The following is an 18,374-nucleotide window of genomic DNA, read 5'->3' as shown; positions in this document are numbered from 1 at the left end:
CACGAGCCGACACGCGCTTCCCACGCGCCTCACGTGCATCAACCTGTCTCGCTAACGTCATTGCTGACGTCAGCCCTAACAGCTTGCTGACGTCACTGCTTGCGTCATCTGCTGACGTCATCTTCTGGATCTGGATTTGACCGTTGACTTTTCAGGTTGACCGTTGACTTTTTCGGGTTGACTTTTTCAGTCCAGGTTCTCCTTACCCAGTTTTTCGCGTAGATTTCATTTTTGCTGTTTGTTTTTGCATATTGTGTCTCTAAATGAATAAAAAGGATATTTTTGTTCCTCGCCCCATCAATACTGTATTGGAGGGGAATAAAAATTATTTATCTTGGTCTCAAGCTATGCGCAGTTTTCTTAAGGGTCGCATGCTCTGGCATTATTGTACTGGTGCAATCACTATTCCTGTCAAAGGAGCAAGTGAAGAAGATGCTGTTTTTCTTGGTCGCATGATTGAATGGGATAGTCATAACCACATGATCCTCACATGGATTCGGAACACTTCCATTCCCTCTATTTTCAATCTGTTGGACAGCTTTGATGATGCAAAATCTGCATGGGATATGTTGGCCAAAAGGTACTCCACTACTCATGGATCCATGAAATATCAGTTAGTGGTTGAATTGCATCTACTTAGGCAAGAACCAGGGCAATCCATCAATGACTATTATGATCAGCTTCGCTTCATTTTGGGACCAAATTGACCTTTCTGATCCAACTTGGGCATGCTCAAAGGATGCTCAGCAATATGCTTCCATCAGAGATGAATTTCGCCTCTATGAATTCTTGATGTCACTTCACAAGGACTTTGAACCCATTCGAGGTCAGCTTCTAAATCGCAATCCTGCTCCCTCTCTTGATACTGCTGTGAATGAGTTAGGTAGAGAAGAAGCTCGTCTTGCAACCCTTCAAGCCCAGAATAAGCTCAATGTTTTGGCTATTACTCCATCTACTCCACTCATAGAGCAACCTCAGCAATCAAGTGATTCCTCTGGCTCTAACAATCGTCGCAAGCAGACCAACAAAAAGGTCTGCAACTATTGCAAGCGTTCTGGCCACACCATTGAGACTTGTTACCGTTGCAACAAATCTACTACTGCTGTTGCTAATACTGAGCCTACTCTGCCAATGGCTTCCACCTCAGCTGAGTCCCAGTCTTCTGGATCCACTATCAACCTCTCCCCCACTGAACTACAGGAGATCATAGCTCAGGCTGTTCGTATGGCTGGTAATGCATCTCTTTCCACTGCCCTATCTGTTCTACCCGATAAGTCTCAAACTTGGCTTTTTGATTCTGCCTGCTGCAATCACATGACACCTCACTCGTCCTTATTCTCCAAACTTGACCCTGCACCACATCCTCTAAATATTCATATAGCTGATGGTTCCACCATGCATGGAAATAGTTTAGGTTTTGTTTCAACCTCTAACCTTTTTGTTCCTGGAGTCTTCCATGTACCTGACCTATCCTATAATTTGTGCTCTGTGGGACAATTAGCTGAACTAGGTTATCGCCTTATTTTTTACTATTCTGGGTGTATTATGCAGGATCCGAGGACGGGGCAGGAGCTTGGGACCGGTCCTAGAGTTGGGCGTATGTTTCCCGTGGACAATCTTCATCTTCCACCTGTTGCTCCTGTTTCTGTTGCTGCTGCAGCTGCTGCAGTTTCTTCCCTACCTTCTCTTACACTTTGGCATTCTCGTCTTGGTCATGCACCATCTTCTCGGGTACAACAGTTAGCGTCTAGGGGTCTGTTGCGTTCTGTGTCTAAAGACAATTTTGATTGTACTTCATGTCAGTTAGGAAAACAGCCAGCTTTGCCTTTTAATAACAGTGAATCCATTTCTAATAGTATTTTTGAGTTAATTCATTCTGATGTTTGGAGACCTTCTCCTGTTGCTAGTATTGGTGGATCTCGATATTTTGTTGTTTTTATTGATGATTATTCTCGTTATAGTTGGATTTTTCCTATGAAATCTCGTTCTGAAATTTTACCAATATACAGCAATTTTGCAAAAATGGTTGAAACACAATTCTCCAAACGTATCAAAACTTTTCGATCTGATAATGCTCTTGAATATACTCAATATGCGTTTCAAGCTCTGTTACATTCCTATGGCACTGTACATCATCTAACTTGTCCAGGTACCTCTCAGCAAAATGGTCGAGCCGAAAGAAAATTTCGTCATATTCTTGACACTGTTCGTGCTCTTCTTCTTTCTGCCAAAGTTCCTACCCCATTTTGGGGTGAAGCTACTCTTCATGCTGTTCATGCAATTAATCGCATTCCAAGTGCTGTCATCCATAATCAGACTCCGTATGAGCGTCTCTTTGGGTCACCCCCTGACTATCATCACCTTCGCTCATTTGGATCTGCTTGTTTTGTTCTTCTTCAGCCGCATGAGCACAATAAACTTGAGCCTCGATCTAGACTTTGTTGTTTCCTTGGTTATGGCGAAACTCAAAAGGGGTATAGGTGTTATGATCCTGTCTCTCATCGTCTTCGTGTTTCTCGTAATGTTGTCTTTTGGGAACACCGATTGTTTGTTGAACTCTCTCACTTTCGTTCTTCCTTGACTAACTCCTCTGTTTTAGAAATCTTTCCAGATGAGTCTCTTGTTCCTTCTACAAATACTTTTGATCCTCCTTTGGACTTCTCTCCAGATATTTTTGATGCTTCTCCTAGACAGGTTGAAGATGAACAGGTTGATGACGAGCTACCCCACCTTGAGCCTGGGTCCCCTGCTCCTGCTTTGCCTGAAGATCCTCCACAAGACATTCCACCTCGCCACTCAACCCAGGTAAGATCCATTCCTCCACATTTACTTGACTATCATTGTTACACTGCCCTTGCTACACTTCACGAGCCTCAAACCTATTGTGAGGCCTCTACTGACCCTTTATGGCAGATTGCAATGAAAGAGGAACTTGATGCATTAACCAAAAACCATACTTGGGATCTGGTTACTCTCCCTCATGGACAGTCTGTGGTTGGTTGTAAGTGGATCTATAAGATCAAGACTCGCTCTGATGGATCTGTTGAGCGCTACAAGGCTCGTCTTGTTGCCAAAGGTTTTACACAGGAGTATGGGATTGATTATGAAGAGACTTTTACTCCAGTTGCTCGTATCTCATCTGTTCGTGCTCTCTTAGCTGTTGCTGCTGCTAGTAAATGAGATCTTTTTCAGATGGATGTTAAAAATGCCTTCCTTAATGGGGATCTGAGTGAAGAAGTCTATATGCAACCTCCTCCTGGTCTCTCTGTTGAATCAAACAAGGTTTGTCATCTTCGACGTGCACTTTATGGTCTTAAACAAGCCCCATGAGCTTGGTTTGCCAAGTTCAGCTCCACTATCTTTCGCCTGGGTTACACTGCCAGTCCGTATGATTCTGCATTATTTCTTCGTCGTATTGATAAAGGCACTATTTTGCTTCTTCTATATGTGGATGATATGATCATAACTGGTGATGACCTCAGTGGCATTCAAGAACTCAAGGATTTTCTAAGTCAGTAGTTTGAGATGAAAGATCTTGGACATCTCAGCTATTTCTTGGGTCTTGAAATTACTCATTCCACAGATGGTCTTTATATTACTCAAGCCAAGTATGCTTCTGACCTGTTGTCTCAAGCTGGACTCACTGACAGCAAGACTGTTGACACTCTAGTTGAACTTAATGCGCATCTGACACCCTCAGGGGGAAAACCATTGTCTAATCCTTCTCTTTACAGACGATTGGTTGGCAGTTTAGTTTATCTCACAGTTACTCGTCCAAACATCTCCTATGCTGTTCATCAGATGAGCCAGTATTTGTCTGCTCCACGTTCAACTCACTATGCTGTTGTTTTGCGCATTCTTCGATACTTGAAGGGTACCCTTTTTCATGGCCTTTTTTACTCAGCTCAGTCTCCTCTTGTACTCCGTGCATTCTCTGATGCTGATTGGGCAGGAGATCCCACTGATCGCAGGTCCACTACAGGTTATTGCTTTCTCCTTGGTTCTTCTTTGATTTCTTGGCGAAGTAAGAAACAAACATTTGTGGCCCGCTCTAGTACTGAAGCAGAATATCGTGCCCTTACTGATACCACATCTGAGCTCCTTTGGCTACAATGGCTTCTTAAGGATTTGGGTGTGTCCACCTCCTTTGCTACTCCCCTTTATTGTGATAACCAAAGTGCCATTCATATTACTCACAATGATGTCTTTCATGAACGGACTAAACACATCGAGATTGATTGTCATTTTATCCGTTATCATCTTGTCCATGGTGCTCTTAAGCTTTTCTCCGTCTCCTCCAAAGATCAACTTGCAGATATCTTCACCAAGTCACTTCCTAAGAGACGCACTCGTGATTTAGTTGACAACCTCAAGTTGGTCTCACATCCACCTTGAGTTTGAGGGGGGCTGTTAATGTATATTATGTTATGGGCTTTAGGTCCAGTTAGGTTACTTGTATAGTACACTTACTTGTACCGCACACATATGCCTCCTATATAAAGGCATTGATGTATATTCTTTAATTCAAGAAATATAATACAATCATTCTGTATTTCTAACAGGCTGAAAGAGATTGAAATGCCATAGAAACTTACAAATGGATGAAAATACTTAGTTATTTGCTTTGTTCATGGTACTTGAACGTTGAACCCCTTAGAAACAATCATGATTATAAAAATAGAATCGGATTTTTCTAATATAAATTTGGGGTTATACAAAGCTCTATTGTTGTATGATAATTTTTTTTTTTTTTAAAAAAAGGTAAGTTAGTCATACACTAAAAGTTGAAGCAATGAAACTGTTGTGTTCATCTACTTTTTCACTCCTCATGGGCAACTGTTACTATATTTAGTGTATCATTGAAGAAGTTTGTGTTTTTTACAAATTTCATAAAATAGATTTTTCTGTGGCCTCCATTTATAGTAGACATTGTAGTGAAACTCTAGCAGTTATTTTGTTTATTTTAATTTATTCTAGAGGAATATGCACAAGAAAAATCTTTAGTAAAGAGATATGTGGTGAGTGAATATTGCAAAGGATACAAATCAACTTATTGTTAATCTACATAGTTTTGTGCTATATTGTTGGTGACACAAATAGGTGACATATGGAACATTAATAATTGATTCAAAATATGATGGTTTTGTGCTTTACCTATCTTTTGGTATCCCACAACAATTTTCACAATGATATTCTTTCATTTTATTACACTAGATCTAAGTTCTTCAAGAATCACAGAGACTTCACTTCTCTAGTTTCTCATTAATGTAGGTAACTAGGAAGCTGTTGTTGGAAAGGAAAATGATGCAGCTCCTTTTAGCTTATCATTTGTTGGGGCTGATAGCTCTGATTGAACAAAGATGGACACTCTTCACCATTCTAAATGAGAGCCCGAATAGTATAGTTTGTTAATTTCTATTGAAAAAAGATTCTATTATCAAGTATAAACTATACTTTCATGAAAAAAATTTCTTCTTCCTCTTATTTTATTTTTATATAATTATTTGCATTTTTCTTATCAAGCCTTTTTTTAATTATTAAATTGTTCTTATAAATAGATAAGAAAGATGGACACTCCTCACCATTGTAAATGAGAGCCGGAACAATATAGTTTGTTGGGATATAATTTCTATCGAAAAAAGGATTCTATTATCAAGTATAAACTATACATACTTTCATAAAAAAATTTCTTCTTCCTCTTATTAAATTTTTATATAATTATTTGCATTTTTCTTATCCAGTGTTTTTTTAAAAATAATTAAATCATTATTATAAACAGATAAGAAAAAATATAAATATATATAACTTAATTTGTACAATGGTCAGAACATTTAAATTGCATTATTTGATGTTGATATTGAAAAGAAAGGAGAAGTTCAGAAGTAATCCTTGATTTATGTATGCTAGATTGTTTCTATTTTTCCTTCTTAATACGTTTGTTGTATTTGTTTTAATATCATCTTCATTATTGTTATTATTTTAATGATTTGTTATGCAAATTAACTAATTGGAGTCTACTTATGTTTAGAAGATTATCAGTTAAAAAAAACTATTCTGAGGAAGTAAGCACAACCCCAAAAATAATTTTACAATTTTTGTCACTTCACACTGTCTTAAATTTTCTCATCAAGAAAAAAATTTATATTTTTTTCAAATGGAAGAGAAATAGAAGAAGATGATTTGAAAGCTCAAATAGAGTTTACTATACACAGGCTGTATGTTGGTTTTAAGCATTAAAAGTTGGTTTGAAAGACGTGTTGTTGTTTTGAAAGAGATGTGTTATTACTTAAGTTTTTCTACACATATTTTTATTCATGGGTAAAGGAATGATGAAAATTATTGACTATATTATACGAGATTCTAAAATTATGTATGAAACAATTATATTTATAAGTTCATGACTAAAACCGTGTAACACAGGATTACAAATAGTATAATATATTACTATATTCCATCTATTTGTCTTATAGCTTTGCTCATAAATACTGTAATAAAAAAGTAAGGTCTATCACTTAGAATAAAACAACATAAAAATTATTTTTTAAATATTATGCTCTTTTCAAATATTCAACTGTGGGGCCCAAAGTCTGAGGTTCCCAGCCCACTTTACATTCGGGGCCCAAAGCCCAAGCCGAGGAGCCCTATTGCCAAGGACGATCCCACGCTCAACACCTCACAAAATGCCTGAGGAAAAGGACAAACTCCGTACAGGGATAGGACAAGGAAAAGAATGCCGACACCGCAGTCTAGGGTCCTACCTCTGACAGGCCCATACTTCAGACCATGCTATTTAACCTTTTCCAACCACTCAGATGTACGGATTGATGAGACAAGTCCATACCTCAAAAGCTAAACTGACACGTGGACACAAACGGAGAAGGAAATACGAGTATAAAAGGAAACGAAAGCCAAGAGGAAAAAGGGGGGGCTAAAAAAGAAGAAGAACGCGATGCTCCTCGGACTAAGTCCGAGAACTCAAAACCCTCCGAGCTACACCGATGTGAAGCCTAGCCATTCTGGCCAAGCCTACCTTTGTATGAGCTTCTATGAAAGTCACGATTAAGCCACCGTCCAACGACCAAGGTCCAGCCTTTCAAGCCCACTCTCTATGAATTGTATTGTTCGGGCCTTTTACATACGAGCCCAATGTCATTCTTGGGTCGTTAAAAATCGTGTCCCTATATCAACATTTTATTAATATGTTTTAATATGTTTGCTGTAGTTCAAAAGTGTAAAAATTTTCGATCTCCCAAAAATGTTACTCTTCATTTCTCATCTCTATCAAAATTAAAATTAGAATTAATAGTTTTCGGGACAAATTCATTACTGAAATCCATTGTTCAATAACTGAAGTTCAACATTCCCAAGAGAGATGGTGACCATTTAAAATATGATATTTTTTTATGCTAATTTTTTCAATATTTTTAGAATTAAAAGTTTTTTTAATACAATTTATAAATATATAAAAATAGTCCAATTAATATATTAAATTATTATAAAAATGTTAATTTTTTTCTAATTCGTGTATCATTTATAAAATATTAAGTAATAATACATTTTGCACTTATGTCTGGCCCAAAAATGTTTTGAATCTGACTCCAAAATACGTTGAGTCCACCCTACACTAGACCTTATTTTTGTAGATCATGAATTTGATCAAGATTTGAAAATAATATGTTTGAAACTTAATTAAGGTATTAAATAAAATAACATAGTTTAGAATTTACAAGTTTTTACAGCTTTTTATTTTATATTTAAAATACTATACGCATATGAAAAATCTTCATAAGAATGCAACCATATTTTGCAGGAAATATATTTAACATGCCTAGTTAATACTTCATGATTTTGGTATGATCATAGTGGTATTAATACAAAGAAATTGAGGATAAAGTTGTTAAATTTAATGGTTTTACAAATAAGTGTTCAACAAGTATCATAATTGAGATATTGAAAGAAATTAATAATTATTTGAAGAAAAAAAAACTAGATATTTTAAGATTTACGTTTGTGCACTCACAAGCTTTTAGTATTGGATTACTACTATATTCTTATTATTGGAAGTTATAATCTCCAGCAAGAAATCCTAGTTGTACCCTTGGATAATCTGAACTCCATGAATGAGTTGATATGGAAGGAAAATGCCTCTCAGAAGTTTACAGTCAAATCAGCCTACGGGGTAGCGCTTGGGCTTCTAAACAAATCTCCAACTGCGCACTCACAGGCCAAAAGTGATGGGAGTTTCTGGAAGAAGATATGGAAATTAAACATTCCTCCAAAAGTACGGACTCTATTTTGGAGGGCCTGTTCAAATACTGCCCACAAGAGATAATTTGCAGCGACGCAAGGTGAAAATTGACCCAAGGGGTGAAATATGCCTCCAACAGATAATTTGCAGCGACGCAAAGTGAAAATTGACCCAAGGGGTGAAATATGCCTCCAACAACCCGAGACTACATGCCGTGGGCGATCTGGGGAGCACGAAATAAGTTTTATTTCGAAAGAGCTCAGCTACAACCTGACTACCTGAGGGCATTGTTGAGGGAGCTACTTGTTGACAAAGTATGCAGTTTTTGGCTTATACAAGTCTGCAAATAACCAGCTTGTACTCTACATGTAACACGTTTTTTTTCAATCAGTAATATATATTCTATCTTCAGTCTCAAAAAAAAAAAAAAAAAATTATAATCTCCTATTTAAGTATCCCACAACAATTAATTTAAATTACACATATACTGGTTGTTAATTAGATACATATTCCCGTTCAATATTATTTACCCACTTATTAAACAATACCAAAATATCCTCCATTAATTAAAATTGGGTTTCTAGAATTATCTCCCATCTCATTACTAAAATTGGGCCACAATATAGCCTATCCCAAAATATCATATAAAACATGAAAACTGAAAACCCAAAATCTCATATTAAACTCAATTTTATATGACTAATTATCAAAAGCTCAAAACCAACCCAATAAGCTGAAACTATTACCGTTTGGCAAATCTTCTCAAAGTTCCAGACAATTAGTGCATTATTGGCAAATTATTACAAATATTTTACTTAAGAACTAAGATTAATAATTCTTAGCAAATAATATCATTTAAGAACAAAGAAACTATTATTCAAAAATCCATGCCAAATATTTTTTATGAAATACTATGAAAAATATTTTAAACCATGGAAACTATTATTCAAAAACCTATGACAAATGTTTATGGAAGCCTAATGTATACGCTATTTCATTAATAACCAAAAAAAAAAACCATGTAGGATACAAACCGATGCCCATATTATTTATTTTGTAGGGCTAAAGGGAAACAACAAAGGAGTAAAAGCGCTACCAAGACAAGGCCCACACTCATTCTCAAAAAAAAAAAAAAAAAAAAAGACAAGGCCCACACTAAGGGTCCGTTTGGATACAGCTGAAAACTGAAAACTGAAACTGAAAACTGAAAAACACTGTAGCGAAATAATTTTTAAATGTGTGAATAGTATCGTGGGACCCATTTTTAATGAAAAAGTTGCTGAAAAGTGAAATTTGTGGGTCCGTGAACAGTACACGATGTGTTGTGATTGGTCCAAAAATATTTGAAAAGTCAAAGTTTGCGGCTACTGTTCATTGAACAGTGCATGAACAGTAGCCGCACCCCTCAAAACGCTCAAAAACGCGTGAAAAAAAAAAAAAAAAAAAAAAAAAAAAACGTAAACGCAGACGCAGACTTTTCATCCCAATCCAAACGCAACCTAAATATTCAATTTATGTAAGAAAACCCACGTTTGCAACTAAGACAGTTGGGCAATCGTTTCTTCAGTTTAGTCCTAACCAGATGCCAGCTAGACAATGCTACAAAAGCAACTAAGATCCTTAACTAAGTCAAGAACTGGGTTTGGATACACGTTTGCGTTTAAAGTTTGTGTTTTCTAACTTTTTTTTTTTTTTTTTCTCCCAATGCGTGAACAGTAACATCACATGGATTCATTGTGCAGGAGACAAAATGCACTGTTCATGTACTGTTCACGCATTGTTCATGAATTCCATGATACTATTCACACATTAAAAAATTATTTTACTATAGTGTTTTCAATTTTCAGTTTCAGCAAATATAAGTTGTATCCAAACAGACCCCTAGCCTCCTATCAAGCTAAAGTCTCATCTACACTTCTGTCACCTGCAACATCAAAAGACTAAGGGTGTGTTTGTTTGGAGGTGAAACAGGGTGGCTGTAAAACTTTAGAGAGAAAATAGAAAGGAAAACTTTTTTGGAATGTGTTTGATTGAGTGGAGAGGAAAGAAAATAAATGGTAGGACCCAGGTATTTTCTCCCCTAGCCCACCAAAATGTTCTCTCCAAAATGAAGAGAAAAGTGAGTGAGGATAAATTTTTGGCGAAAATGCACTTTTAATCCCTATATTTTGGGTCAATTTCTATCTTGGTCCCAAAATTAATTTCGTTGCAAATTTCATCCCAAAAAAAGAAAATCATTTTTAAAATCGTCCTTATCGTCAACCAACCAACGAAAATATCCTACGTGTCTGATTGAATGCCCTACTTGCTGACATGGCGCTAACGTGGTCATTAAAATATTATTTGGCATTTTTTATAAGCTCAGTCATTCTTTGTAATAACTTGAAATCATTTTTTGTTCACTGCCCTTCACAGTAGATTCAAGATTGAAGAGGGGCGGTGTGGGCATAGTAGAGGTAACCCTTCTAGCCCTTTTTCCCTCTCCATCTTTTCGATATTTAAAATTGAAGAGTTTGCTTTTTATTCAATTTAAATATTTTAAATTATATTTTTTAATCTACTTGATTGATAGGACATCACTAGTCTTGCATAGCCCACAACACTGCACAATGCACACAACTTAATAGGACAACACTGCATAGTGTACACAGCACTGCATAGTTTGCCCATTGATCACATCATTGCACATCTTGATTCTACACAAGGCCATAAGCCCATAGTTCACACTTCACACCTAGGCCCCACACGCCACGTAGCCACACACTAACCCACTCACATCCACACTCAATGTATACATACACACCACTATATCTTTTACTTTTTTTTTTATGCAAATTTTTACTTTATCAATTATTATAAGTTATCACACCAATTAATAATTTAATGTATATCATATCAACTCATTTGTATTATAGTAGTTAATATTATTTTAAATAGATTTTAAATAAAAAAATTCAATAAATATTATTTAATTAATATTTAAATATAAAAAAAGACCCCCAAAGTTGTTGAGCTACCCTGCCACAACTTGACATATTGGTTAGGTGTAAAAAATTGGATGCATCTCTAGACTTACTTTTTTTTTTTTTTTTTTGAAAGAGAGTTTTAATTTATGGCATTCGCTCCTGATGATAGCTCTTTATTATCAGACCAAGAAACCAATCAGTTTTTGGTGTAGGCAGTGATTGAACCCCAGATCTCTTATACAATCATCAGAGACTTTATCAGTTGAACTAACTGAAACCCACTTAGACTTAGTGTTTTCAAGAGTGAAATTTTATGATAGTTGTGTTTGGTTGATAAAAAAAGAGAGGAAAATTCGGTGGCCATAAGGGCAAATTAGTAATTTACACTCAGCCCACGTTTTCCCCTCTCTTTCTCTTGAGTCCACTTCCTCATTTTGTTTAAGGCCCAAAAAATTCATAAAAAAGGCCCAAACTCCCCCTCCAAAAAAGAAAAGAAAAGAAGTGGACCAATCCCCTAGCCCATTTTCATTGCCATTCACTGTGGGCCTATCAAAAGACTTTCCACAGTAAGCCGAGCCCGGCCTAGTTTCACTCAGACTCTCTCACATGCTAACCTGAAGAACAAGAAAACCTCATCACTTTTTTTCCTTTACATTTTATTTTAATCCTCTTCAGTCTCTCTCTCTCTCTCTGCTTCGTCTTCGTTGTCTTCTTCATCAAGAAAAAAAAAGGTAAGAATGCTACAATTATCTCTACTCTCAGTGATTTTAATTTGAACTTTCATAGTGGTCTTTTTTTTAGGTTCTCTCTGTGCTTGTTTGAGGAGAAAATATAAGAAAGAAAATTTTAGGTCTCGAATCTGAGAATTTCTTTTGTGGGTTTCGTTCTTGTAAGTTTTTAATTTCTGGGTTTGTGAAAATAAATTGATTTTTGTAAACTCACCTTATATTTTAGCTTGTATGACATTTTTTTGTTTGTTTGTTTGTAGTATTTTTCTGGTGGTTGCTTAGGCTGTGATTTTATGTTGTATTATTCTGATTTGACTGATTAATTTTACAACTAAACCCCACCAATAATGGGGTCGGGTTAGTTTAACTGGCAAAGTAAAGTTTCTTGTTGCCGAATAAAAGATCTGGGTTTGAATGCCGGTGAAACCAAAAACCCAATTGGTGCATTAGTGGTTTGATGATAAAAGGGTTCAAATCTGTTGTATTTATCAATAAATTAACCCCACCAGTAGATCTTATGCTGTGTGTATTGTTTCTCAGTTTACAAAATCATGAAGCTTGATACTAGTGGTCTTGAATCAACTGCCCCGCTCTTTGGGTCTCTGAGCAGTGGGATTCATGATGAGATTTCTGCCGCCCCATCTTTTGCGCTTCCTAATACTATCAATGTGAGTTCAAATGTTGTTTTGTTATTTTCTCTGATTTCTCTATTCACATGAGAGAGAAGTAGAAGTTTTATTGGCTGAATATTGACTCTTTTTTTTTTTTTTTTTTTTTTTTTCTGCTGTTTCAGTTTGATGGATTCCAGAAAGAGGCTATACAGATGGTGAAGCCAGCAAAGGGAACCACCACGCTTGCGTTCATATTCAAAGAGGGTGTCATGGTTGCTGCTGATTCTCGAGCTAGCATGGGAGGCTATATCTGTATGTTATTTCTGTTCTTTCTTTTTTCCTATCTTGCATATAATTATATATGGGTTTTGGATGCTGATTTTGTACATATTAATTTCTTTGTAGAAACTAGACTTCTTGTTGATGATCATGCTTATGAATGTATTTACACACAAACATGCTCACAGTTAGCTTGGTATTATAAATTTTCCTTTGTTAGTTAACTGGAATAGCATGTATGAGTTCCTTTTTGAGATAATTGACTAATTAATGTTGCAAGTAACATTAATCGTAGTGTTCAATTGCATTGTCTAAAGTGGATGTGAAATGTAATGTTGCACTTACTCTTTCCTTCCTTATCTTATCAGCATCACAGTCTGTAAAGAAAATCATTGAAATCAATCCTTACATGCTTGGCACTATGGCTGGAGGAGCTGCTGACTGTCAGTTTTGGCACAGAAATCTGGGCATTAAGGTAATGTATTAAAAATGTTTTTGCTGTTTTCCCCAGATTTAGAACATATTTTATCAGGCATGTTGGCTCCAATTAATTTGAGTCAGTGAGTGTATAACGATTATGATAAGTTAGTATCGTTAGCTTAATGCTGTCTGCTTTGTAGTGTTGATGTTATCAGGAAAAGTCCAATTTGTTAAGTGAACCTTTTTAGTATAGTGAAGTCTTATTGCTTTGTATATACATTAGGTTGCTAGAAATTGGTGTAGTGGTGAGGGTTTCTACATACTGGGTTATCTTGACTAACAAAAAAAGAACATTTATTTTCATCATAACACTGATTCCTTAATTCTTTTTGAAGATGCATAATAGAAATGGTAGAAATAATAATAATAATCCCTCCCAAAAAGGAAATATAATTTGATTTGTTAAATAGTCACTTCTAATTTGACTGTTTATGCAAAGTCAGTTAGGCATTTTACTTAAATATATAAGTGGTGGCTGACCCCATGCCCACTGAAGAGACCATAGCCTAGCCATGGAAAATAGTTTGAGCTCCTGGCATGCCCTGGTGTGAATATGTCATCACAGGCAGTGCCCATTTTTTAAGTAGCTTTAAAACCCAATATGATGTGTTTTTCTTCTTTTGTCACTTCCTAATTGACACTTTTCTTGGCATTATTTAGTGCCGATTGCACGAATTGGCAAACAAGCGCAGAATTTCAGTTACAGGAGCATCAAAGCTGTTGGCAAACATTCTGTACTCTTACCGTGGAATGGGTCTGTCTGTTGGGACCATGATTGCTGGATGGGATGAGACGGTAAAGACATATGACTGTATCATGTCATGTTTTCACATCATCTTTTAATCAGACTCTTGTAATTTGTATTTTCTATATGGTTGTAGGGTCCTGGACTATATTATGTGGACAGTGAAGGAGGAAGGCTCAAAGGAACACGATTTTCAGTTGGATCTGGTTCACCCTATGCTTATGGTGTCCTGGACAATGGGTGTGTGCTCTTTCCCCAGTATTTTACATTGCCTAATGTCTTCTTGAAATTTGTTGAAGGAAACAATGATTTTGCATTTTTGACGTTATTTCGCATGAGATTGATTGGAAGTAGGTAGTATTACTTTCCTTGAAATATCAGATATTAGAGAAAAAAATTAAAACATATATTATTAAGGAAAGAAAATATAAAATAAAGGACTGGGAAAATCCTTTCCTTTTGGACTTGAATTATGCTATTGGGCACCCATATTTGCCGCTTCCTCCCAACTCCTCCTCCCTGCTTTTTGCTTAGGTTTATGGATGTATGGGAGGACTGAATTGTGGGCTAAGTATTGAAATTCAAAAGAGTTCCTAGAATTTTGTAATTGCGGGCAAGAATGTAGGTTTGTTTTTACATATTCTGCACTCGATCAATTTATATAGCATACAATGTACATGATGCCTGAGAATTGTGGTGTAAATGGGGGATGCCACTATTTAGGAACTTGGCTGAACAGGCCAGCTTCACTCATTTTGTTTATGCAAGTTTGTCAATTTGTACTTGTATGACTTCCATAATCATAGGAGCATGCTGCCTTATCCAATTTTTCCATAGTCTGTGTGCTTTGAGTCAAATTGAGCCCTGCCTTTTTCTTTCCCCCCTCTCCCCGCTCCCCTTCTTTTTCTATTAGCTTGCAGTTTGTGCCAGATTTATTTCTGAGTCAAATGTATACTTATTTGAAATTTCTGTTTTCTATGGCACTGCTTACACCAGTTACCGGTATGATATGTCAATCGAAGAAGCTGCAGAGTTGGCTAGAAGGTCTATTTATCATGCAACATTCCGTGATGGTGCCAGTGGTGGAGTTGCTAGCGGTACTCTCTCTTTCTTTCTTTCTTTTTTCTCTCTCTTTCTCTCTCTCTAAACACCACACATCCATGATCACAGTATAATTTGAACTTGTTCTTTTTATCAGTTTATTATGTGGGACCTGATGGATGGAAAAAGCTCTCTGGTGATGATGTTGGAGAACTTCATTACCACTACTATCCAGTTATGCCGAGCACAGTGGAACAGGAAATGGTTGAAGTAACTGGGCAATAAAGCTCTTGCTGAACTTGGACTCTGCTATAGATGTTCTCTCCGTAAGAGAGGGATTCCAAGATATGCTTACAAGGCGTAAAATCCTTTAAGCACATGCATTTCCAGTTGGCCTTTGAAACAATTTATAGATAGACTTGTCTTTAAGGTTATCACTTATCTGAGCCCAATGATTCATGGCTGTGTAGTTTTGTTGGGCAGACTATTGTTGCTGATTGTTCCAAAGTTTTAATTAATTCTATTTGGTTTTACCATATTTTAATCTCTATCTGTGTGTGTGTGTTTTCATGGCAATGCATAAGAAAACTCTTGCCTTAGCTGCTCTTGTGGGCACTGGAAAACCTCATTTGGTTTGAAGAGGTTCTAGTAAGTAGTAACTAGAGACTTCGTTTGGTTCGGTAACAGTGATATTGTAGAGTTGTGCCGGTTATGCTAGTATCTTTTGGGAAGGATTGAGCATACAGTAATATAGACTATGGTATATACCAATGAGATGGAACTTAGAAGGAGATGCGGTATACCATTGGCCACTGGGTAATTTATAGGAACAATGTTTTAAATTTCATTTTGAACCTATGCACATTGCCATATTCCAGTTCCAAAAAAAACAAAAACAAAAAAAAAAAAAAATCCCCTAATGTATATCGGCTTACCATATTGGGGTGTTCTGGGCATTTAGCTTATTTTGGCTCGAGCACTTTTATAATTTTTACTCCCCAAAGAAAATCTGAACATGTACATGTCCTTTAAAATTGATTGTTTCTAAAAATTTTGTTTTTCTTTTGAAAATAATTCTAGGAAGGGTATTTGAAATGACTCAGTTGTTATTCGTGATTTTTCATAGTATAAATATTTTATATTGAGCGATGAATGAGATGATAAATTTTTATTTAGTTATTATATTTATTTTATTTAGTTATAAGTTATAACTATATATATTCACACGAAATGTTATTCAAAACTTTGACATTTTTACTCCACTTATATGTAGTATCATATTCAGTATGCCAATTGCCAAATTCTATATATATATGTATATATATATATATATATATTAAGAACTTTTGGCATAACATTTTTTTTTTTGGATTAAACAGGCTCATAATATTAATTAATTAGTCACAATAAGTCTATCACAAAATAGTTCGGCTTTATCAAAAAATAAAAATTCTTTTCACTTAAAAATTTTTAGGAGAAAAACTCACATATAAAACTTTACACCATACAAATTCTTTTAGTCAGTTTTCAATTTCAGAGGACCAACCGGTTTCACTTTTCTCTATTAGGTTCTTGATAGTCTTTGTCTGTAGAAGCTTCAAACTCACTTTCCCTTTGTGAGACTTAAGGAGTGTTTGGTACATGCACTTAAACAACTATTTTCAATTTTTTTTTGGATATACGTGTGGGTGAAAAAATGTATGGAAATACGTGTAATGTTGTTTTTAAACTGAAAATTGTTATTTGAAAACATGTACCAAACACCCCCTTAACTTCTCCAATATCTGTTGTTAAATTGTGGTAGAAGTTTTGTTTTTCTTTCTCCTTTTCCTTTTAATATATCTTACATAGCTCTTTATTACTACTGTTTTATTCTTGTTACTATGGATGCATCTATGGAAGAACTCTGGAAACATTTCAAATTGTCAGAAGAGGAAAAAGGCATTATGGCTGTGGAAGCTTCTAAGGTAGCTATTTCTAAATAGAAAGCACAGTTTAGCATCTTGTTCAAGTTGCAAACTACTAAAGATTTCAACAAGGAAGCTTTTAAAGCCACTTGTGTGAATCTTTGGCGTTCTTCTCAGGGTGTAACTATTAAAGAGGTCAGACAAAATCTCTTTCTTGCTATTTTTGGTTCAGAGGAGCATTTGACAATTGTATTAGATAAAAGTCCCTAGTCCTTTGATAAAAGATTGATCATGATGAAGCGATTTCATAGTGATTCCAGTCCAGCCAACGTCACCTTCTGTCATTCCTCCTTTTGGATTCGTATTTTTAATATTCCTATTAAAAGTATGAATAAGGCTGTAGGAACCTGAATTGGCAATGAGATGGGCAAGCTTCTCATGGTGGATGCACCCAAGAGTGGTATTGCTTGGGGAGTGGGGACCTTTTCTTCGAATTAGAGTAAATGTTGATATTACCAAGCCTCTTATACATGATTCAGATTGAAGATCTTGAGGCTAGTTGGGTTGTCTTTAAATATGAAAGGCTTCCTATTTTTTGCTATAGATGTGGAATTATTGGCCATCAAGACAAAGAGTGTCCTTAATTGAAGATGGGTTGTTTTTCCTCTGATGATGATGTTTTTCAATTTGGTCCATGGCTCCGTTCTTTGACTTTGAAGGGTAGCGAAAAAAAAAAAGAGTCAGGGAACTCTTAATCAGACGCACGAGATGAAGATGAGGATGACATTCAGTCAGTGGCAAAAGATTTTGATGATTCATTACATCATCGACAAATTTAGGTTGAGCCTCCCACGGCGACCGTGATGAGTAATCCAAGGCAATCTGTGCCGTTTGGCACTTTGCCAAGAAGAGACACAACTGTTCTGGCACAAGAAAAGAAGTTGGTTCCTATTTCCAAGGGAATTTCGAATTTTCAAATGGATAAGGTAGTCAAGATTACGGAGATTGCAAGTAATTCAAATTTTGATGATGTTATCCTTGATCAAAACCATGATAAGCCTAATTGTTTTCTTCCATCTGATATAGTGGCTTCTCATTTGGATACAAATTTGAATTGTGATAAGACTATTATCCCTCGTGAATTGGAACATTGTGATAATACCGAAATTCATAATATAGACTTCTTTGAGTCCTCGTCAAACACCAAGTCTATTCACCACAGCTATCCTGTTTCTAAGATAGAGGTAAGTAATTTCAAAAATTCAATGAAGAAACTTCTCGAGATTTATGAGGATATTGAGATGGAATTCTCTTATGAGGAACCTACCGAGAATCTAAAACTAAAGACATCATCCTTACATAGCTGGAA

The 18,374-nt window shown here is 35.9% G+C and overlaps 2 protein-coding genes across 2 annotated transcripts; both read left to right on the top strand.

Annotated features, from left to right (window-relative positions):
• The first annotated feature begins 347 nt into the window (after window positions 1-347).
• Window positions 348-4,577, top strand: LOC126722231 (uncharacterized). The gene is made up of 5 exons (XM_050425387.1): window positions 348-580; window positions 681-1,231; window positions 1,661-1,798; window positions 2,612-2,709; window positions 4,563-4,577. The coding sequence occupies exons 1-5, from the start codon at window positions 348-350 to the stop codon at window positions 4,575-4,577; spliced, it is 1,035 nt and encodes a 344-aa protein (XP_050281344.1).
• Window positions 4,578-11,788: 7,211 nt separating this feature from the next.
• On the top strand, window positions 11,789-15,636 carry LOC126723087 (proteasome subunit beta type-5). The gene is made up of 8 exons (XM_050426346.1): window positions 11,789-11,945; window positions 12,483-12,610; window positions 12,736-12,865; window positions 13,201-13,307; window positions 13,973-14,107; window positions 14,194-14,297; window positions 15,054-15,154; window positions 15,256-15,636. The coding sequence occupies exons 2-8, from the start codon at window positions 12,494-12,496 to the stop codon at window positions 15,381-15,383; spliced, it is 822 nt and encodes a 273-aa protein (XP_050282303.1). The 5' UTR covers window positions 11,789-11,945; window positions 12,483-12,493; the 3' UTR covers window positions 15,384-15,636.
• The last annotated feature ends 2,738 nt before the right edge of the window (window positions 15,637-18,374 follow it).

The sequence above is a fragment of the Quercus robur genome, chromosome 4, assembly GCF_932294415.1.
Source record: "Quercus robur chromosome 4, dhQueRobu3.1, whole genome shotgun sequence".
Lineage (NCBI taxonomy): Eukaryota > Viridiplantae > Streptophyta > Magnoliopsida > Fagales > Fagaceae > Quercus > Quercus robur.
The sequence above is the reverse complement of the archived record's forward strand: the minus strand, read 5'-3'. Positions and strand labels throughout refer to the sequence as shown.